We start from the raw sequence: 23,590 nt of genomic DNA on the forward strand, positions 1-23,590 counted from the left end.
AAGCGGGGAGGGTAGGCTGGGAGACACAAGTGGAAACTAATAAAACTCTTGTTAGAGGGCCTGCTCAGGATTCGTGGCGTCACTGGGCCTTTTACTTGGAAAGCCAAAGAGTTGTATTCCTAAATGAGTTAAAGACCCATTTACCTCTGTCGTGTTCTATTCATCAAGCCACAAGTTGAGAGTTCCTAACATGAAACTATTTGTTTGCTTACACAACCAGCTGGGCGCAATTTCACGTCTGAGATATCTATCTGAAAGCGCCTCTCATTTATTATCTCTCCTTGTCAGCGAATCCATTTTCCAGCTCCCCCTCCCCCCTTTGGAGTTTATTTATTTATTTATTTTTGGTGGGACTTCTTTGCCTGGAAGGGCCTGGTCCTGGAATGCTCCCCAGGGAGCAGCCGCTCCCTGCGGGGTTCCTGCCGCGCCCAGGGCGCGTGGACCAGGGCGCAGCCGAGGCGAGCTCGCCGCCACCGCTGACCCCCCGCGGGCGGGCAGAAGGGCCTGAGTGAGGGGCGGGCAGCGGGTAGGCCGGGCGGGACACTGCGAAGCTGCCTTTCTCCCAGGATGTCCTTCCTGCTAGCTCTCCCAGAGTGAGCCGCAACCACCTGTGCGAGGAGGGGGTGGGAGGAGGCCCCGGAGGGGAGTCCAGGAGCCTCTCTCTCAGATGGAGGCCTGAGATACGGATTTGAGAGATGCTTTTACAAAGCCTCACCTAATCCCATGGGGCCAATTTCTTCTCCCGGGCTGGGCCGAAGCGCAGAGTGAGTAACCAAGATGTAAATAGTTGTGTGATGGGTTGGGGGAGGGGGCAGAGCATTTATTGTGTGTGCGGAGGGAAGAAGGCTGCACGTGGTTTCAATTTTGAAGCACAAAGAAATAACATGCAATGCAGAAAATAGGTTTATGAATGTAATTGAGAGGAAAGAAAACAATTAACACGGTGCAAGGTTGCACACTCGATTCTCCACCCCTCGCCTTCTCTTCTACCCCAATTTTGAGAAATCCGGGTCTTGTGAATAGAGTGGGTCTAGGCACTTGGATCCGGCTCACAAGGGAACCCCTGATGGAGATCACAGTGATGGGTGGATAATGGTGTCTATCCATCTCTTAGTCTGCTGAGGCCTCCTCCAACCAAGCTGAAAGCGAGGGATCAAATCCCCAAGTCCAGCGTATAAAATATCCCTAGTTGTAAAGGTAGAAAGGAGAAGGGGTGTCTGTAAGGGAGGGGAGAGGGAGAACGAGAAAGAAAGATAGCGAGGGATTTCTTTAAGACAGACCAGGCTGGTCTCTGCAAGCTATCCTATTGTGTTGATTTAGGAGGACATTTGCTGTATATAGCGTTTAAGGCTGATAATATCATTGCGCAGCCAGATAAATAAAGCATTGGCCCAACAGTGGGGTCAGCGATCGATCTCTGGGCTCAGAGGAAAAAGGAGAGAGACAGGATCGAGCACGAGGCTCTGTCTGTGTGCTTGTCAGTCGGCATGCAGGAGCCCGAGTGTGTGTGTGAGCGTCAGGGTGTGCGAGAGAGAACCTAGTCTTCAGCTGGCCAAGAGGCTCATTAGCATTCCTAACCCATGGACCTGCGCTGACAACTAACAGAGATATCCCGCTCACCACCAGGCCTCCTCTCCTTTTGTCTTCAGATCTGGAGGAGAAAAAGATTTCTCGGTGGAAGCTGGAGCCTGAACTTCCATGTGGTTGATGGAGATTCAGGGTATAAAGAGACGTTTCGGGATCTTGCCTGATCGTTCACTCTGCTTTTTAAAACTTCCCTCCTAAAGAAGGAACTTTTTTTTGCTTTTCTCTCTTAAAGTGTAATATGTTTGTTGAAACTCCAGGCTTAAACGAGAGAGAAAATTCTCTGAAAATATTTTGCCATTTCTCCTTGTTGACATGCAGAGAGGTGGATGTTTATATGTTTGGCTCACATGCACATATAAAGCTGGTAAAGATTTCTAGAACATAGCAACCAGGGGTTGTTTGAGATTTTTGTTTCTCTTCTTTCTTCTGCTTGGCTTTGTTTTTGTTATGATAAAATTCTTCTGATTTTCTATAATAAACGTTCTGCTTATTACTTTATCAGTCCGTTGTTTGAATAAAGCACATCTTTCAAAATTAAATAGGGTCTGATTTTGTGTTAACTATCAGAAATGTGCAATTTTAGAGGCCTCCACTATTCTAAGAAACATTTTAAAATTATACTCATTCATGCAGTTTTAATCACCTTACACCTATTTTGGGAAAAGTGTCTTAGTTAACTACATGTCACAGGGAGAAATACTTATGTACTGCTCTCCTAGATCCTGTGCCTTGAACTCCATCAAATGAGGCAGATAGTTTTACATCGGAGTGTACAAATTATCCCATGTTGACAGATGTTTGTCACTTAGTAACTTCTTTCCAAGTTTTCCCCCCTCCCCTAAGCCTTCTTTCTTGCTTGCTTTGTTGTTTTAAAATATGCATGTCTCTCACTGGAATGCCAGTCACGAGTGCAAACTTTGTGTCCAACCTCCCACATGAAATGATCCTTTTAGAGGGAACTCGATATGTCTCAATCTGCACTTCACTCAAAGCCTGTGGGTACGGACCACTCACTCACTGGTCCTGGCTCCAAAATAACTCAGCAGAAACGAGTTTCCAACTAAAAATCCCCTCGAATGTCTCCCAGGGAAGAAATATAGCTCCTATAATTAAAGGAGGCAACGGCCAGAGGGGGAATGCAGCCGGCAGCCAAAAAAAAAAAGTAAGAGTTTTATTTATTTGCTGATTGAACTTGGGTTGTCACGACCAGCAGGTTTATCCACACTGGAAGTGCCGGAGGTTTGTCCTGTGTGTGCACAAGAGGGAGAGGTGGGCAGAGAAGAAGGGGAAGGGGACGGAAGGGGAGGATGACATGGAATAGGGAGAATGAATGAGGCGAGGACAACTTTGGGAGACAGAAAATGATCTCTGTGGGACAATGTGAGGAAATTTCCTAGCACTGGGTTTGTGTAAAAACCTGTAGCTGAGGGATATGGGAGGGGGGGGGGACCTCAGAGGAGATGAGGGGGTAATTAGAGTAAACTCTTAAATGTGGGGTATCGGCAGGAAAAGGAGGACTCTGATTTCCCTAGAAAAGTAATGTGACAGCAGGAAAATTATTAGCTGTGCTGTGTGTGGCGGTTTTGGTGTGTGGGGGGTGGAATTATGAAGACAGGAACCGGAGAGTAGGGAAGAAGTTCCAGGACTCAAAGCAGAAGTACCAAGGAGCCAGAAGCCCTCCACCCTCCTTGGCAAAAGTTGCCTAGTAGGTGTGGATGTGAAGTCTCTAGAAGACATCATCTTTACTTTAATTAGTTTCATCCATTTGAACTGATTCTGGCATTAGAACCACTTATAGGATGATTCAGCTCCAGGGATGAAGAACACCTCCCAATCTCTTTGACCATCTCTCCAACCCCCCCCCTCCCAAAAAAAAGCTTCAGAACAGAAGGAGTACTCAGGCTGGGCAGCTCATTTCTATTAAAAAGGCAAAACTTTAGCACTGATGAAAAACAGATGAATTTTTTCTCCCTCTCTCTGAAACAGTTACTCTTTTACTGATGTGAAGTGACGTCAGCAATGCCTGTCCTATCCCCTTGGAGAGAAGGGAGGGAGGAGGAGGGGATGGAAGGAGGGAGCTGGGAGAAAGAGCTAGAGAAAAAGAGAAAGAGCGAGCTGAGAGAAGAGGGGAAAGGGAGGGGGCGGGAGGGAAAAATTGAGAATGAATATTCTACACTTTTTGACCAAAATTCCACAAAGAGTGGGCAAAACAATGCTTCAGGAGCCCGCAATTGATAGGACACCTTTCTCTGCTCTCGCCCGATCTACATATTCTAACATATGGAAAGCTTACAGGCCCTGTGCACTTATAGAAGCCGATAATGCATTAGCTCTCAGCAATATTTACAGCACCACTTTTAATACACACCAGATGGTTCGCGACTGTGCCGCCTCAGCCAGCTCACTCCTCGATTTTACTCGGCGGCACTTTGTTGCAATTACGCTCCATGCTGAGACCAATTTTATTGGTGACCTATTTTTCATATTTGCAGCATTTTATGTTAAAAACCTCCTCCCTGGCCTTTTTGCAAAGGGCAGCGCTCGGGAAGGGAGAGCTTAGGAGGACGGTGGAGCTGTCTAGGTGGATATTAATATTCATCATGATGTTACATACCTCAGGTTTAAGCGAGTAAACCGGATAGACATAAATACTCTGGTCATTACGTTTGTTCACTCACCTCCTGTTTGTCAGACCCCCACGGACTGTCTACACGGCGCGCTTGCCTCAGAGTCAATACATCGGACCATAAATATTGTATTCCATTAATTATCACGCCACTGGCTTATCCTGGGCGCCGGCGTCCTCGAGCGACGCAGGGCAAATGAGGACGCTTCCTGAGCATATTTCTAGGCTGGGAACCCCGCTGAAATTTCCGCCGTGCCTGGGAATTCCTAGAGCCTGAGCGCCTGGCTCAACTCGGGCTGGGCCTGGGGCTGGCTCGCGGGGGAGGGGGGTGCGGCGGGCAAAGGCCCGACGCCGCCAGGAGCGCTCAGTACCTGTTATCTAGCGACGCAGAAGGCCACAGGGAGAATCCCATTTGGCACGCCAGGAAAGGCTTTCAACTTTATCTCCCGCCATGTAAATATCCCCGAGTGCCCGACTGAGGGACTTTGTTTTGCACCGAACAATATAAATATCCTATTTGCTACAACGCAGGTGTGCCCTTCCTACCCAAACTCTTTTCCCCCCTCATTTATAGTAACTCTTTATACCCCCTTCCCTGGTTAAAAAAAAAAAAAAACAAAAAACAAAAAACAAAACCCACAGATGTTTACTTTATTGATATAACCTATACCATGGTTAGGCTGAGAATAATATGCTTCAACTAACAGTCATTTAGCAAATAATAGAGGCGTTCTGGATGCTTTCCAACGTTACACATGTACTTGGTCATAAAATGATACGTGAAAAAATTAACATCTGCTTTCCTAAAATAAAGTGTGCCAAGTAGCTTTTTATGAATGCTTCCCTCATTTTAAAAAGAAATATGGAGAGATAAACTGGCACGCAGATGTATAGCATATTTATAATGGTTTTAGGATTTAAAGGTAGCTATTCATTGCACAAACCATTTAAAAACTGACGGTTTAAAAGCTACTTAACCCCAGACATCTTCGAATCCTGAAGAGTCTTCTCAATTTTATTATTTAGAGAGGAATTTACTGTAATTTAATTGTGTACCAAAGCAGAACTATGTGCAAGTCGGGGCACTGCAGCCTGAGCGAGCTCAACAGAAATTCCAGCCCGCCTTTTATTTACCTAATTTCTCAGCAAGGTTCCCAGGCCCTTAAGAAAGCAGAGCTGGAAAGTTTAGTTGGGCTCTTTTTTGTTGTTGTTTAATTCCACTATTAGGAAATGAGGCCTACCTTTGAATTATTTCATTAGGATTTGGCCTTTTGGGGGAAGGGGTGGGAACCATAATCATTAGTGGCTTTTTATTATTTCTACAATAAATGGCTAGATTCTTTGTTGAATAAGCTGCTTGAATGTTTTGCAGATGTTCCACTTAGTCCAAATCTGACCCCCTATTTCCTCCCAAATAAGTCGCTTAAACTCTCCCACCAGTGCATTTACTCGAGAGCATACTCCCCCATCCTGGCAAGTTTATAAGTGGAGAGCATATTCTTATGAAATTTCCACCTAAGTGCACACACGCACACGCACACACACATTTACACACACACACACTCCCACCCACCGAGCCTCTGAGCGTGGCAGAGGATAAGAGAAGAGGAAAAAAAAAAAAAAAAAAAAGGAGAAACTGGTGAGGCGGAATGGAAAGGAGGAGGGAAGTCAGCCCAGTGGTTACTCCCCTGTGCGGAGGCGCGCCCTCCTCGGGCCTCTCACCCCCCTTTGTGCCTTTGGTTTGAAACATAGGGGGTGGCCCGGATCCGTTTCCCCCAAAGTGCGGGGGATCTTGTTCCGCCAAGTGCTGGCGGGGGCGGGGGCGGGGGCGGGGGGCGGGCGTCCGCCCTAGGTGTGTCAGGGCTGTCCGAAAGGGCGGCGGCGGAGCCGGGCCGTTGCCCCGCGGTCATCCCGGAGCATCCGTGCGGCGGCACCGCCCAGCCGCTGCGGCCGCGCGTGGGGACCGAGGGGCTAACAAAGGGCTCTGTGGGGCGCGGGGCGCGGGCACGTGACGGCTCGAGCGCCGCGACGCGGGGCCGCCGCGGGGAGGGGCGGTCAGCCCAGGGTGCCTGGTGGCTTCTTGACATAAAAAGCGGTGCCCGCCTCGGGCCGGCCGTGCGGGGCCGCGCTCTGCCGGGGACAGAAGTACTTGTCTGGCTCTGCGTTGGAGAAGCCGCACCTCTCCTCTCCAGCTCTCACTTGAAAAGCACTTGGAAGAAACTGTGTGTGCGGGGAGGGCCGCGGGGTGGGCCGGGGCCAGGCTGTGAGGCTGAGGGGGGCCGACTTGTGGGTGGATGGGGAGGAGGTGGAAGAAACAGCTCCTTTCTGAGTGACAGGACTCCTTTTCAAAGGGCAAACAGGGAAGGGGGGGGGGAACCTCCTAATATGAATAGGAGAATTTTCAAGGTTTCGCAGTTACTCTCACTCCTCCCCTTTTTAAGCCGGAGATCTTTCTATGTTTCTTTTTCTTCCCTTTCCCTTTCCCATTCCTTTCTTTCTCTTCTTAGGTGGCAAGTGAGTGTGCAAACGTGTGTGGGTGTGTTTCAGGAGGAAAAATGCTCTATTAACTTTTAGACATCTTTTCGGACTGGTAAAAATTACTGAAACATTTTCCCATGTTTTTGCGGACTCACTGACCAGGCTGGATAAGGCGGTCGATGAGGCACGCTCTCAGACGAGGTCTTCAGTTAAAGATGGTATATTTGTGAGGCAGAGAAAGGGAGTATCTTACAAAGTTCTCCCTCACCCTAGTAGCAAAACCTGCCACATCTTTACTTTCTACTAGAAAAGAGAGAGTTTCCTTATTTGAACACTTCTGAGTTGATGATTAGATGCCTCTGTGAAAAATCAGGTTGGGAGAAGACAGCTCATCACACACACGCACACACACACACACACACGGATTTTAAAGCCTGCCTGTATTTATAATTTAATCTTAGAAACACTTTTATTATCTCCATTCTCAACCCTAGCTTTTTTTTTTTTTAATTGTTGAAGGACCATGCCTTATAGAGGAGAAAACTTTCTTTTCAAAAAAGATTTCAACCCACAGTACCAGTTGTTTGTTGTTGTTATCATGATTATGATGGTTATTATGTCATCCCTCCTTTTTGCACTTGATCTGATGAGAGAACTTTTTAAAAGAGTGTGAAATGAAGGACACAAAGACAGTATATCAATGAAAAGAAGAAAGTGGCCCTTTTAATGAGAACTAAAGAAAACCCAAATGTAGATGAAGTGTACCGTAAAAGCTGCTTCAAAGTCCATCTTAATTCCCTTGGGCTCAGCCATCACGAACTTGTGGTAATTGGGAGTTCTTCACGGAGGTAAGGCGGCCATGGGTGGGAAGTCATGCGGATGTACCCCCCTGCCCTATAATTCCTAATACATTTTAACCAAGAACTTGGAGATTTTACAGAACTCAGATTTGACTACTTCACTTTCAAATGCTACCTGCCCATTAAAGTAATTTGTTTTCTTCCTGAGTAGCTGTACTCACTAAGGGAGCTTCAACCTTCTGCACCCCCCAACCCCCAGCAGGTTGGTATATGCTGGGCCATATTCTAGGTTTTGACTATTATTTTGTGATCAACTCTGTTTAATTTTCTATTTATTTTTGGACCTCAGCCTTTCTGGATCACAAAAGTCCCCACAAGCAACACAGCAATAAATCCGAGCAAAAATAAGACAGATTTCCTCATCGATGTGTAATAAAGTTAAAGGACATTGTTTTGTCAGACAAGCGCTAAGTAGAAAATAAATCTCAGAGTCTGGGGAAACAAAACGGAGCGCTGCTGGCATGTGTGTAAATTTACTTTTAAAAGCAATAAATCAATGTTAAATTAAACAGCTGGGTACCCTGTCTAAGAGAAGGTTCAGTGTTTAAGAAGACCTTGATGGAGAAATGTGCTATTTAACAAGACACCAAAAAAAAAAGTTAAATGTTTATTGTGATCTGAGGCAAGACTGGCCTGGGAACTTCTCTGAACTTCATAGAGGAAGAGAAGGCAGTGTGAATTGTATCTGTTTGCCATCCTGAGATCTTTACATATGTTTTCAGGCATCAGGAAGCAATGAGGGTTCGTGGAAATGCTTTAGATGTTTTGGAAATTGTCGATTAAGCTCTGAGATCCTGTCTTTATTGGCTTAGGTTTGTTGGAGGAGGGGTTATGGTTTTTGTGTGATTTTTTTTCTGTGAATACTATAACCTGTGGAGATATTTTAATGAGCACATTGAACATATTCTTATCAAATGGCTCTTTTATTCTCACTGTGGCTATTTTGCACAGTAAATAGCATAGGAGAAAATAAAGAGATCTGTTATTTCATATCTATTATGCCTGTTTTGATTGAGAAGCAAAACCTGGGAGTGGAGTAGTATTTAAAACTCAACTGGAATATTGTAATAGTCATTTTCTAAGGGTGTGTGTGTGTGTGTGCACGTGCTTGGTTGGTTGTTGTTATGGTTGTTGTTTTTTACAAAATACTTCACAGGAAAAACTGTATGTGTGGGGTTGGGCAGGGGCCAGAACAATAGAAATACAAAACTCTGGCTTTGTATTCTAAGAACAATGTGAATCAATGAGTTATTACAAAGGCAATCATCAATAGCAAGAAATTAGGATAGTTTAAGGCTAGTATATATGTACATTGGGTTTCTGCCCCCACCCCTCCCAACCTTAAAGTGAAATTCTGGAAAGGCTGAACAGAGAAGTACTTTAGAAAGCAGACATATTATTGAGATGAGCCCTCTTGGTTTTTTAAATTCAGATCGACTGGTTTAAAAGAAAACTATGGGGTTGTTGCCTATACAAAAACTAGTAGATTATTCTTTACTTTTCTTCATATCACAATCTCAGAAGCTTTCTTTTGTTAGCCCAGTTCCACAGAATATTCATATAATTAGGTAACATCATTTAAACCTAAAAAATGGGATAGGTGCTGTGTTTCCCCTCAAGCTACAAACTAACAGGCGTTGTTTGGCAGCGTCCTAGCTACCTTTGACTTTTCTCCAGCCAAAGGAGCTATCAAAGACCCGGTTGCCTGGAGAAGACTGAAGTTATACTATTTATATTTCGAAGGCAGCATTCGGTTTCCCTGACCATCCGTGGCATGTTAAGTAAATCTGTGTCTTATGCCACTCAGAGATAGCTCGGATTGCCTGACAGGAGACGTCTGGGCAGCCCTGTAAACTCAGAATGACTTCTCAAATCCTGCTAGGTTTTCCCAGCGATGTGCTTTCCTCTGCGCTGAAGCCCTGGGAGTCAAGTCAGCCCAAGGTGAGCCTTTCAGGCGCTGCTCTTTGTCCCCATCTGGATAGGAAGGTGCAGAATTAGCTAGACGCTGGGCTGGTTTTGGCAGGGGGGAGGTGGGAATGGAAAGGCCGCTTGTTCTAATTAAAGACAATAAGCAACCCTGTGAGGAGCTGTCCTTTAGCCTTAGCTTGAGGCGGAAAGGGTCTGTCTCACCTCAGTGGTCAAGTTTGTTTGAACTGGCTGGTGGGGTGAAGAGTAGAAAACTGCAGGTAGAGCCGGGCTCAGGTGACACAGGGCTGGTGGTTAAGTCACAGCAAGTACGTCTTGAAGTCCCTCTCTGCCTCCCAGTCCTCTGGTGTCTGTGCTCTGTGCTGGACTCAGGAGCACTTTGATTCTAACTTTGCTTGCTAGATGGCGCTCGGTGTCTCAGGACCTTCCATTTCAGAATTAAAGCGGCTTTTTAGCACCGTTGTTCTCAACTAGTTGTGGATATTTGATTAGCACAGTGCTAGCAATGTTATTATTGCCCTTGCTTTTGTCACCCTTGTTCACTTTTGGATTAAAGTAGCGCTCAGGTGGGAGTTACTCATCTTAATCTGGGAATAATAAAATTCAGTGAAACTCTGCACCTGAATTTAGGGCACATTTACGGCTCAATTACTCTTTGTGATGCATTTCAAAAAGCACTTTAGTAACTTTTCCTCCAGTAATCGGATTGAGGTTTTCAGGAAGAAGATAAATCAGCAGGTCCGGATGGATATTTACAATCCTTGAGGTTTACCACCAGAGTGCACCTCCCACTTTACCATTGCTAACCCATTCCCATTTTAAGGTGAATTAAACTGATCTTAGGGAACTTATTACTTTCATTTGTCATTTGTGGTATGCCATTAATTGATTTTACAGGTATCATAATTTGTTTACAACCCAAATACTGAAATTCATACCCACAGAAGATGTGTTTTAATATTGGTGGTAAAAGCCTACACAAAGCTTGTTTCATGGGAAGGGTGGTTTGTGGATTCTAATGTATATTTATTTCAAACACTCATGATTCTTCTCAGATATTCAAAACACTTCTTAAAACTCCTTTGTGTTGAAGCACAAAGAGACAGAAAATCAATAGTTCTAAGTTTCTGATGGAAAAAAAAAATTAAGATGAGCCAGAAAGAATTGTATATTGTTTTCTCGAATGAAGATGTCACTTTCACAGCAACCACCGCTCTCCTACAATTGTGTGTCCCTTTTAGACAAGGATGCAGGTGAGGAAGGGTAATGGGAAAAAAAAGCCCACACCTCTATATAGACATTTTGCAAACACTTTGACAAAAGAGTTAAACTTGTTACTTGCTTTTAGGATTTAGAGAACTAACTTATATGGAAATGTTCCACCTTTGGGAAAATCAATAACACTCAGAGCTGTGTGGTTTGGAAACCTTTTATCAAACCTTGGCTGCTTTGGTGAAGAACCCCGCAAAGTCTCTCTCTAGGTGTTAGGCTGAAACTAGCAGGCGCTGAAAACCTAAAGCGGAAAATTTACAACTTGATCAGCCCCAGCCACACACCAAAAACCTGCTACTGCTGCAAACATATGTTCCAGATTAAGTTAAGCAAATGGCTCTTGTTTCTCAGGGTTGAAAGTTGATCATGAAAATTCAAATTTGAGTGAGTTGTGCTTCCAGTGGATCACCGGATCTTCAAATGCTTATAAATCCCTCCCAACTGTTTACTCAAGAGATTTCATATACTCTCTTATCTTCTTGAGAGCTTAATTTAGAATCTCCTGCAAATTTAATCCAATCAGGTATTACTTTCCTGGAACACTTATAGTTTTAAAAGTTGGCTGAGTTGAAAACTAGGTGTATTCTTCCTTCTAATGTTAAACTGCCAGATAGCGAATGTGTAACTCAGTTGTTTTCAATGCTCGATTTCCTTGCATACATACTAACTTTAATAAGCAGAAATTAAACGGTCAGTTTATTTTAAAGTTCCTTGAAAGTTTCATTCGCCAGAGGAGTAGGTGATTTTTTTTTTTTTTTCTTTAACAGCATGGGACAAAATGAAGGAGTGTTATCAAAGCCTTTAATTATGTCAGGAAAGACTGAAATAATGGTGTTTCTTTTAATGGGGGGTAACTGTATTTTGGAACCTCCCTGTGGTCATCCAGCCATCTCCTAGCTAAATTATTTGAAGACCGGTCTGGCTACTAAGGTGTCTTGTAAGGAAATTTAGAATTAACTCCCGACTCTTCAAGGGGTCTAGTTCCTTGGGTGAGTTGGACAGGATGAAGACAGTCATCAGATGCCTCGGGCACCTTCCTAAATAATCCCGGGGGCCCAAAACCGTTCCCTACTACCTCCCCGCATTCAAATGATTGTCCTGCAGATTTTAACCGATATTGTCATGTTGAAGTTTGGTACTTACTGTTTACATTTCTCCCTTCCCCACGGGGTCTTGGCAAGTGTTTAAGAGATTATTGATTTCCAAGAAACCAAATAAAGAAGGCTGTTCTTTTATAACATATGAAATACACACTTTTCTTTAACTAAATAGGCAGTGTATATTTGACATTGACAAATGGACAAGAAACAAGAAAACTTATTTTGAAAGATTTTGAAAGGGATAAAATGGACAGGACAGCAGCAGTCCTACAGAAGAGGAGGATTGGAATTAAGGGGAAAGCTTGGATAAAAGTGGGGGGATGGCTGTCTGTGCTGTAAAATAGTTTCAAGTTTCCCCGAACACACACAGGTGGTAAGCAAACATCGTTGGGGAAGCTCCTTTTAGGGGGACCTAATCAGTAGCAGTTTTTATTTATTTATTTTTAAAATGGACTTCCTGCACTTCTTTTCTCCACATTTTTCTCTGGAAATGTGGTACTGAAACAATTACCCAGGTTTGGTAGTTTCTGATTAACCTAGAATAACCCTGAAAAGCCATTCTGAAGCTGTGTCAAAAATACATTTTTTTTAAAAAAGTGGTAAATACCTGATAAACAGAGATCTTAGTTTCCCATCCCCCAAGTCATAAGGGAAATACCCAGTGAAGGAAGGAGATTCCCAAAAAGCCACATTGAGGGAACAAATGTAGGCACCCAGGAGTTCAGTATTATATATTCCTCCCCAAATCTCCACAAGTCCCTTGTACTAACAAAGGAAAGCCCCATGTCCTTCCCTGCATCTTGTTCTCCGTTCTTGCTCCTGAAACTTAGGAAGCTGAGAATGAAATATTTCATTCATTCAAAGATGGAAGCTCAGTTTATGGGATGAGCTCCCCAAAAACATACAGGCAAAGGCGTGCAAATATTATGGAGATATTTCATTTGCAGGTTCAGATCTAGAATTTGCGAGTCTCAGGGTCACTGTTATTCAACAGGTCCCTTTTGCTACCCTGCACACTTCAGCTGACAAACTTCACCAACCAAAATTCTCCCCAGTTTTCGTAGGAGGGTCATTTAAATAGCTCTCGGCATGGCCGAGTTTCTCTGAGACAAGTAGCGCAGACTTGTCTTAGTATTTAGGCAAAACGACTCTTGAGATTGCAAGAATAACCAAACTTTGAGGGGAAATTATCTTTGGGGAGAACTCAGCAGTGATTTTGCACACTAAAAAGTGTGTGTGTGGGGGGGGAAAGCAGCAACCTTTGAGAAAACAGTCTGAATTGTTAACCTGTGAAGCGTTTAATAAAATATTTATATGTTTTAAGGGATATAAAAATAGACTGTCTTGAAGCTAAATTGCTACTAAACTGAGGAGTTCAAGGAAGTTTTTCAATGTAATAGCATGCCAAAAGAGAATAATTGTCTCCTGAAATGTATTGTAATCGTGCTACTCTACAAAAGCAATTTTGAAAGCAGTTTATTGAGGCTAGCTTTATAGGGGGGGAAACCCACTTAAAATATAAGGGTCCTCTCCTTTTTTTTTGTTGGCCCTTTCTGGTAAAGTATGGATTAACTTGGTTTGAAACCAACTTGGTTTGTACAATCAATATTTAATAGAAGTTTGCTTTTGGTTGTCTCACCTGCTCTAAATGTATTATTTTCATCCTCAAAGTCGGTTCAAGAGAGTAGATGACTAAAATGGGGTTCCAGGGGAAGGGAAGAGATTTTACTCAAAGCCCAACAAGTGAGGCGAGTTTCAATAAAACAAGGTGCAATTTGAAATCTTCAAAAACTAGTTTTTTCTTAGGAGTGGTGACTTAAGTGTTGCTAGGGAGACCATGAAATGAAAAGACACCACACGGAAGTGCTCTTCAGTTCTTGTACTTTGCTTAACGCGACAGGAAAAAAAAGCCAGACAAGAAGACATGCAGAAATTTGGAACTTGGAGTTGAGGTCTGCAAGTAGGAGAAGAGGTAGTGATGGGTACTGAGGCAGGCGCGCCCCCTTTTTAGTGCTGTCAAGTAAGTTGCTGTCAGGCTCTTTAGCGCGCCGCGGGCCCGGCGCGACGCGGCACAGCCACCTCCCCCGGGGCGGTAATTAACCAGTACCTGGGCGCACGCGAAGATCCGACAGCATCAGCCACAGGCAGAGCCGTGCGGACAACGGCCGGTGGGTCTGGATGTACATTTTCCCGATCTCTCGTGTCTGAGATCACCAGCCTAGAGAGAATGTGCTCATACTACAGAGCTCTTGAACTCGAGCCGCTTTGGATCTGGCCCGCTTAGGGGTGGTGGTGAAAAGTTAGGCAGAGAATAGTTGTGGGGGTAAGGCTTCTACCACCAAAATGACTGAGAGTGGCGCTGCTTTCATCGTAAAGTAGATGCAAATTCGGGGAGCAGGCAAAATGGTGTATCAACTCTGGGGCACTCTAACTGATTAACACCGGGCATGGAGCAAGCAAGATTCTCCACCCACAAACTGTATACTTTTCAAACTCATTGTCGCTTTGGGCTCAGATCGTAAGATTTCAAGAGCCAGTTTCCTATGGTGAGGGAGTGGTCGGAGAGAAGCATCAGGCGAGGGCCGGAACTTCGGGGTTCTGGCGGAGGGGAAAGGGAAGGGGGCGCGCTGGGCGCTGTCCATGGTGCTGGGAAGAAAGCGGCTTCACTTCGCTGTGCCCAAACCAAGATCAGGTGTAAAAGGGGGACGATAAACCAACTCTTGCGGCAGGGGATTTTTTAATTCCGGCGAATGTGAAAAATACGCATGTGGCTGCAGTTTAAACAGTACTCTAGGAGTGCTCTGCTCTATCTCCCAGTCTTTAGTGTTTAGTCAGACAACAGCGTTAACTGGTCATTATAGGAAGGTTTTCTCTTTAAAATGTTCCATATTTCAAAGTAATGTAATCATCAATTTTTGATGTACAATGTAAAGAGGAAGGCGGAAAGACAAAGGGTGATTTGAAACCTTAAACGTATCCAAAGACACCTAGATATTTCCAGATTTGGTAGTATATAAAAGCAGAGCATGACTTAGCCTGTTAGATAACATGGATTTATCGAGAAAGTATTAAAACTGTATTGATCTAATTTCATTTAAATATCCTCTGAACTCTACGCTGGCCCAACGCTGCAGTTATATTTTTGCCAACAAGAATAACAAGAGCGATTTACCTATTGTAGTGTGTATGTGTGTACATTTGAAATGGCTAAGATTTCATTCTGAGTTCTAAAATGGTACTCTAACAACCGCATGCTCTTAAAACAAATTTGATTTCTTAAAAGACAGGTGGCCAGAAAGAAAATAGGATGCAGATAGAAATTATTTCAAAATGGGGATGAAGAACTAAATGGAAACATGACTACCTAGTAGGTGACTCACACTTTTGTAAATACACAGTCACACACATTCACATATACATCTTTAAATATATATACTGTTACACACGTGTATAAAATACATGTCTTCAAACACAGAAATGTGTATATCTATCTATAAATATTTGAAATTGGGTAACAAAATTTCAGATAAACTATTAACCATGTTTGGTCAAACCAGAAATGTGAAACACAGGAAAAGAATTTATCTTAATTGTGTTAACCATGAAAATCTTACTTTGCCTCAACTACTTGAATCCATGTGATAATGAAGGAAAAGGACAAAAATTCAAACAGCTGACACAATGATCAGCAGCAACTGACAGCATCTCATTTGATATTTGATATCAAGCACTAGATCAATATTTGTGAGATCAATGCAATTTTAATGGTTTTCTTTCGAAACTGTATGAAAGCCAAATTGTGACTCTGTGCTAGCGTTATTTTTAGAGCTGGTTATTCCAGGGGATGATATTAAGTAATTTACTGACGCAAAGGAACAGGGTAAGAAAAAAGCAACTAACCCCTCCCCCCCCCAAAAAAAAAACCCAAAAAGAAAAAAACAAAAACAAAACCACCACAACAAACCATCAATATTTCTTCAGTTGGTAAATCCTGATTATCTAAGTACCTAGAGAAGGTGTGAACATTTATTGGAAAAAAGCCATTTATTTAATTATGGTTTAAAAAAAAAAACAAAGAAGAAAGTAAGCCAGATGAACTAGATCAGAAATACTTTTTTCAAACACAATAAGATTAGGTGGTAGTTGAGCAAAAAGAAATGAAAATGATAAAAAGAAAACACCTAGGATTTTCACCTAAAGAGTTCATCCCTTCATCTGTGGAATTCAGTGTGAAATTAGAGATTTTTCTGTGTCCCAGGCAGAGTAGAAAACTGAGAGCCCTATCTGAAACTCATACACAGCAAGGTTCCTACAAAAGTCAAATAGAGGGGAAAAAAAGGTAATTAGGTATATAGTATAGTCTTTTATTTTCCTTTGAAGAGTTTATACCTTAAAAAATGAAATGCAAATTAATCTAACTCAGAGGTATGTAGGTCCTCAACCTATCTTTAAACAGTAATCTAGGAGGGTTCTATGCTTTATTTTTCAGACTTTCCTGCTTAGCAGTAACTCATTTGCCTACCAGCTCCTTTTGTTTGATAAAAATGCTAAACTTTATTTATTTGTTTTTACAGATTCAATTTTGAGGAATGTTCACCTAGAGGACTCCAAGATCTTCAGCCCCAACAGCAGTTTCTGGGGAGGTAGATGCTGGGGGTTGTGCAGAGGGAGCAGAAGTAGGTGAACATTTCAGTAAGGCAGGGAGAAGGTGAGATGTGGTGATTGTGGATAGTGTTCCTGATAAGATGTTTAAGTTTTCAGGCTAAAGGAGAAACAAAATGTCTTTCATTTGTAACTCAACTCTGGTTAAAAACTTGGAAGAAGTTATTTTTTTCAGTTGAAATGATAGGAGCATTTTAGGAAATTTCTGATGCCTGACCTAAAGATCTCATCCTTGTTCAAGATAAATAATAAAATACTTCAAAACGATGCAATTCTGAATTTTTCCCCTCTTTTTTCCTTAATGTTTTTGATGGCAGTGAATTGCCTAATAATAAAACTGTTAATATACTATTACAAACAGATCACTTCCTATAAAAGGCAATGCCTTATATGCTTTTAAGTGAAATTCATACCTAAGTCCTTTTGCAGTAGAATTAGAGTACCTAGTATATTTCTAAAGTGCCTAGGTAAAGACATATTTTCCAGGATTTTAATAACTCCATAACAAAGTCATTCTCTCCATGTGTCTCTATGCTCTATTGTATTTCATGTCTGGCAGATTGCCTATAAAATAGACACCAACAGTTTAAATCAATTTTTCTTTAATGGAATAAAGCCAACCTTACACACAAATACACATTACATACAGACAGAATTTACAGATGCAAATGAAGTTGGGGCATTTAAAAATATTTATTACAATGCCTTAAAGCATTTGAACATGAAAATTTATTTAGAAGAAAATATGTTTACAAACAATCCCAACATATATTGAGTACCTACTATGTAACTGGCACTGCAAAGACAAACACATACTGTATGTATTGTTTATTTCTGGTGGGAAGGGTATATATACCCCATGGATGGGTATGGATGTTCACATGTGTGTATGTGCACACACACACATATATGCATACATACATATTTTTCTATTAGGTCTTTTATTAAAAAAAAAAACAAAAACCCTGAGTTACCTCAAAGAAGGAAATCCACTTTACAGTCAATTGTAGTTAATTCAGACTTCATTTTGACCAATCATAATTTGACCAATAATTTTTTTCCTCGTAGCATGGACAGTACTTAGAATTTAAAAGTTTAGTGTTCCAAAAATGCTGCTCTTCTTAAGCCACTTTGAAGTAATGCTAGTGAGTCTAAGATCCAGATCTACATGTTAATCTCTAGTTTTGCCTTCAAACAGAATTCAGTTACAAAGAACTTGGAAAGATTTTGAATCTATTCAGAAGAGGAAAACTCTTTAATTTTCTGAGGAGTAAAAACTCCCCAAGAAACTTCATATAGCTTCTTAGATTTTGCTTAGCATACGTGATAAAACATTGATTGTTGCAGTTTGGTGACCCATGAAATTTGGGGGTTAGTTTTCTCTTCAGACCAGAGCATATAATTATGCAAATAAAGAGCTGTCACTGATCTAGTGAAATACTCACAAACACATGCACTCTGAAATTGGACAGAAAAGTGAAAATGGTTGGTGATGTGATGGTGCCATGGTTTGTTTTCCTGCCAAGTTTCTATCCAAGTTCATTATTCAAATTGTAAACTTTAAAAAGAGACATATCATTCTTGGGGTGTTGGTTGTCTTTTCATTTCAGATTCTTTGTATTGGTACTGCAAGCTGGTTACAAAGTACAGTTCAACATTATTTTACCTATGACAGTCTCCCATATTACCCTATGTAATAGCCAAGGAAGAAAAGCTGAATGCTCTAGAAAGAAAGATGAAGGGCCTCTCTAGATTTTTCTAGAAACATGTTTCATGTATGTTTCAAACAGAACTCAACCCAACAATACAAAGAATATAGTGAAACGTTTTCCACAAATCTCAAGGCAAAGGGCTGGGAAAAGTTGCCTGGAAGGCCTCATGGGTTAAGTCAAATTTCCATTTTCCAGTTTTTCCATTAAAGGGGAAAATACTGGGCACTGCACGATATCCACTTAATGGTCAAACTTTCAGGATGATTTTCTCCTATCTAGCAATTAAAGCCCACTATATAATATTTGGTCACTTTAACCTTTATGGTTCATTTACAATTACCACTCCCTAAAACCTTTGTGCTAAGCATTAACAAGAGTTCTTAAATATGACCATGCTCTCTGGCATCGAGGTCTCCCAATTCCAAAGTTACCACTGCACAGGCTGTTGCATAATTTTAGATGTCATGGAGAGTCCCACTGATGAAATCTGAGAAGGCTCATGTCAGACCACTGACTGCTAAAGACATCACTACATGAAAGATCAGTGGTGTGAAACTTTAAAAACATTGATCCAAATGAATCAATTAAATCAACATTCATCCCTCCTAAGTGTGAGGTTTAAAACTATCATTGTTGCTTTTTTTTTTTTTTTTTAACTCTACATAGATTTCAAGATAAACGTTGGAATGCTTTGATGGCTACTTCTATTCTCGAATCTCCGTTAATCGACTTTGTGCTATTTCCCTCTTTTCAACATCTTCCACTTGGTGTACATTCTTTACTTTTAGTACAGTGCATGACAGTTGCAATGCTTTAAATCTAAAACCGCCTAACAAAGCTGACGCTTTAGGTAGGGTAGCTTTAAACTCTGTGAAGTGTTGATTAAAAACCCTTTCCCAGACTCAAACTGATCTTTTTGGAGATTAATAGAATATTAGATAAAAGGAAGACGAACAATTCAAGAGACTCCCACTCAGTCACTCTATACAAGGAAGGAAGGAAGGAAAGTATTCAATTTTTGAAAGGGAGTACCTCCTGGAGTCTTTTATTTTATATTATTACAGCCCCTAATAAGTAATCATAAAATAACCACCATTATTATCGTTTTTTTTTGCCACCCATATTTCAAAGATGAGAATGTCTCACATTTATTTAAAGACATTTTTTCCCTATAATGGCATGGGGAAAGTTTTTGAGAAATTTTTAGACTTTCTGTAATAGTAATCTTTCTTAAGTGAACCAGGATTATAGAAACCTGTCAGTTTACAGTTATAAAACTATGATTGTAACTGGAGACACATGTGTTTGGATTGGGACTCCAGGTAATCCAGAGAAATGTGTAGAAATTTTTTAACTTATTAGCCCTGATAATACAGTTAACATATTTTGTCACTCACACTCTCTCAAAGGAGTTACAGGTTTTAAAGAAGGGAAGGCTGTAAAATACGTGTAAACAGGATATTTTCAGATTAGACATAATACACCAAGGACTTATATAGGGACTTGGGAGCAATTTAATGTCACTAGACTGTTTTTGGAAAACATTTGTTTACAGTATATTAAAGTATATTTTATAAAATGATAGCTTAACAATGGCTTCAGATTTCCTTGTAGCTCAGGAGGTATTTTAGATATTAAAAACAAACATCTTAAAAACTGTTAGCTTTGTGAAAGGTCCAAGCCAAATAGTGAGTGATCAAGTTAAGTTAGGATATTACCTTACAGCAACAGTAATAGTAATAAAAGCAGCGATGCAGTTTAAAATATTGATGAATGCTGTCCCACCACTCTTTTTATGTTTCTGCTTTTATTAACCTCTATACATGAATAGATGAACTTCTGAGCAAGAATACGCTGAGGCTTGTTGGGAAAATTGTTTTTATTTTAAAATGGTAAACAGAAATATATAATATATATGAAACTCCTGTGCTTTCCTTTTTTTTTTTTTTTTTTTTTGTATAAACAATAATGCAATCCAGGTCGAAGCACAAGGCAGAAACTTGAGAAAAGAACAATTATTATTACAAATAGATTCCCCCACCCCCTTCAAATATCCATGAAAACTTTTACCGGCTACGTGGTCAGATACCTTTATAAAGTTCTAAAGCCAGTATCTGGCTTCGAAGTTTTAATAGGACTATTTTGAATATCAGATTTATCAACAACTCCTTGCTTCCCATTCCATTTGCTCTAAGAACCGAGTATATAATTTTTAAAAAAGCCTACATCCTAACTTTCAACCTCTACTCTGCTAAAAACCTGTCTAAAGAAACCAAAATGGGAAGATCAGAGCAGAAATACTGTTAACACTTGTCGCCTCCAAGCAGGCGTGTTACTACCAACTGACTGTTGTTACTCCAGGAAAATTGAGGTGGATTATATTACTACATTTATACCAACAGACACATAATCAACAGGTTAAAAAAATTTTCCATTACAAGGAATCTTATCACTCATCAGTCGGAGGTCTCGGCCGGTGTGCCTAGCTCTCTCCGGGTTGCTACAGCACAGATCCAAAAGGAGAAATTACATTTGCACAACTTAAGTTTGCAAATAGATCTCCATACAGTTAAACGAAGCTAACAACCCAGGAGTTTTAAAGTATTAAAGGCAATTAAACAGTGATTCACTCTAGTTGCAAGTAAAAGTTTTCAGAAAGAGAAGTGAGAAAACTGAAGAGAAGGGACAGGAGTGATTTAGTTTATAAGCTGAGCATATTTACTTTGCTCTAACTCAGGTGCATAAGCTTCATAAATTTAGCAATGTACAAGTGTTGATTTTTAAAAAAGCAGTAAGACTAGCTCTCCTGTGAATACTTTCATACAGTGAAAACACCACACAGTTTATAACACTTTGAATAATTATTCAATCCACGTCACTTCTCATATCCTCTCAAAGGAAGGTACCATTATTGTACACAGTTCACCATTACTTCTAAAACAGAAAAGATTGCAGACCAACACGCTGGATGGACACTGTTGAGGTGATACATTTTAAGTTATCCAGGAGTTGGATAAAATGACGTTTTGATGTTTTCTCCTACAATGTTTCTGCTAAAATAATATCAGAAGATATGCATATATGACCACTGAAAGAAGATCATTTTGATTTGCCATCATTAAAAGTATAAGAACGAATTAATGCATACCAAACACAGATATTTTCAGTTTTAAAACTTGCTGAAATCGGTTCATAATATAAAAACATTTTATCCATGAGGTGGTTATTTTAAGTTCTTTTTTCTGAGAAGTCAGACAGTTCTAAGTCGTTTTGGGTACATTTTGTCATGTCCTTAAATAAGGCAGGCATATTGTTGCATACGCTTTAAAAAAGGATGAAAAATATTAAATTCAGACCCTCATCTGCTAGAAACAGAATCTTCACTAAGTAACTAAATTCAAGTAATTAAAAATTGATGTTAAGATTTAATATTTGAATGTAAAAGTCAGCAAAATCTTAACTTATTTTACTTCCTATATTTCACAGTGTTGGCCAGATATTAGCTGGATTACAAAAATTGTTGAAACTGTAGGGCAAAACCCTGCAGAGGAAGTGGACTACTAAAAATTATGTCGTTGGATTGAGAGGAAAAAATATTTCACACTAGGTCTTTCCCCTTCTGTTGGAGCAGAAAACTAAAAAAAAATAATCTTAGCCCCAGTCAGCCTCTCTGAAGGAGAAGGCGAAAGAGGACAAGATTCATTCACCTGATGACCATAAAATACTATCCCTAAAAGGATCGAACTCCATGAATCAGAATAGATCATTCTAGTTAGGATTATCCACAACAGCAAACTTTGTCCACATTAAGATTTAAAAAGCAAAACAAGTGTGCGATCTAAATTACAATGCCACTCAATACACATTACACATTTAAAAAGTAAAGTCAATTCTAATGATAAAGTTAGGAATTCCACTGAAAATGGGACCTTTCACACTTAAAAGATTTGCTCATCATTTATGTTTCGGTTTAAACAACGTCTTCTGAAATTAGAGACTTGTGTAAAAACCTCCTATTCAACTGGCAAGGATCTTTCAGCGGTAAAGTGTAATCGGTACTTCATAGATTCTTATGCAAAGTTTTTCTTCTGGTCTCGAAATGAAAATAGATTGTTAGAGAACAATTTGCCCTCCCAAGACTACATAGCACATCACTGCATTCACGTTTTGAATTTAAATTTGGCTTTTCTGAGGGGATGAGGTGGGGGAAACTTCCTTTAAAAAAAAAAAAAAAAGAAAAAGAGGCTCAAGAGGCCCTTAGGAGAGACCTACTTAAAATGGAAGTTTGAAATCTAGAATAAAAGTTTGCCTCTGCTCGGCGGAAAAAAAAAAAAAAAAAGGACATGATTGAGGGGGGCCGGTAGCCAGGGCAAGCAGCGGCTGCGCTGCAGCGGGCGGTAGGACCGCGCAGACGCCGCTCGCCCCGCAGTGCCGGGCAGGCTCCGTCAGGGCAATTAGAAGCGCGCCGGCCGCGCCGGGCAGGGCGCTGTCAGCCTTAATCTGCGCGCTGACGGGCAGCGCATAGCCCGAGCTCAGCCCGCAGGAAGCGCGACCAGTGAACCCATATTGCTTTGACAGTTGCACTCATCTAGAAATAATGCAAAACGCTATTTAGATGTATATATCACGACCCTGTGCTCTAGGAAGAAAACAATCTAATGAGGGGCTGGGAGTCTGCTCGCCGACAACAAGCAGTTAGGAGACGTGTGGATGCATGCTCGAGTGTGGTGCCTTTGCTTCCCCTCCCCCGTCTCGCTCGTTCTCCTCTTACAGCTCTTCGTGCTTTATTCTGTGGGAGCGCCGCGTCAGAGCCGGCTTGAGGGAACTGGTCTTTGCCTCAGAGGCTTCGGTAAAGAATTTGAAAATAGACGGGAAGCTCTTCCAGGAAGTTAGCTCGTGACGGTCGGTGCCTGCAAAAAACACAGATTCGGTTACGAGGCGGCCTCGCTCGGTAACAAGGCACAGGCCGCCCGACTGCCATTCCCGAAGCCCGAGCCCCGCCCTCGGAGCCCGCGTCCCCCGCGTCCGGCCCGAGCTCCTGCGCCCGCTCCCCAGCCGGAGCGCGTCTCCAGGCCCGGACGCGGCCTCTCCAGGCCACACCTGTACGCGAGGGCTCTCTTTGCCCCCAGGGCTCGGGACTGTCCACGTCTGCTTCCTCCGCTGCTCTGCAGCTGGCGCCCGGGGCGGCCCTCGGAGACCTCCGCAGCCTCCGGCCCGAGGCCCCGTCCCGCCCCCGACACGAGGACGCGGCTGGGCCACCCCCCGCGGGTTGCCCGAGGCGCGGCCGGGCGGCCCCGGGGCCTCAGCCCCTCCGGGCCAATCGAGGCGCTCGGAGGGAAGGGCCACTCCCTCTCCCGCCTCGAAACC

The 23,590-nt window shown here is 41.9% G+C and overlaps 1 protein-coding gene and 1 long non-coding RNA gene across 8 annotated transcripts in view; one reads left to right on the forward strand and one right to left on the reverse strand.

Moving 5' to 3' along the window:
• The first annotated feature begins 2,504 nt into the window (after positions 1-2,504).
• On the forward strand, positions 2,505-16,778 carry LOC123608302. The gene is made up of 2 exons (XR_006717185.1): positions 2,505-2,749; positions 16,424-16,778. It is a non-coding gene; the product is annotated as an uncharacterized LOC123608302 (long non-coding RNA).
• A 318-nt stretch (positions 16,779-17,096) lies between these two features.
• The window catches only part of FAM172A (family with sequence similarity 172 member A), a 441,861-nt gene continuing 435,367 nt past the window's right edge, over positions 17,097-23,590 (reverse strand). For all 7 annotated transcript variants that reach the window (XM_045498232.1, XM_045498206.1, XM_045498178.1 and 4 more), the window contains one exon: positions 17,097-23,133. In XM_045498232.1, coding sequence (XP_045354188.1) covers positions 22,991-23,133 — 143 coding nt within the window. In that variant the 3' untranslated portion in view covers positions 17,097-22,990. The remainder of the gene's footprint in view (positions 23,134-23,590) is intronic.

This window comes from Leopardus geoffroyi, chromosome A1 (genome assembly GCF_018350155.1).
Source record: "Leopardus geoffroyi isolate Oge1 chromosome A1, O.geoffroyi_Oge1_pat1.0, whole genome shotgun sequence".
NCBI classification, from domain to species: domain Eukaryota; kingdom Metazoa; phylum Chordata; class Mammalia; order Carnivora; family Felidae; genus Leopardus; species Leopardus geoffroyi.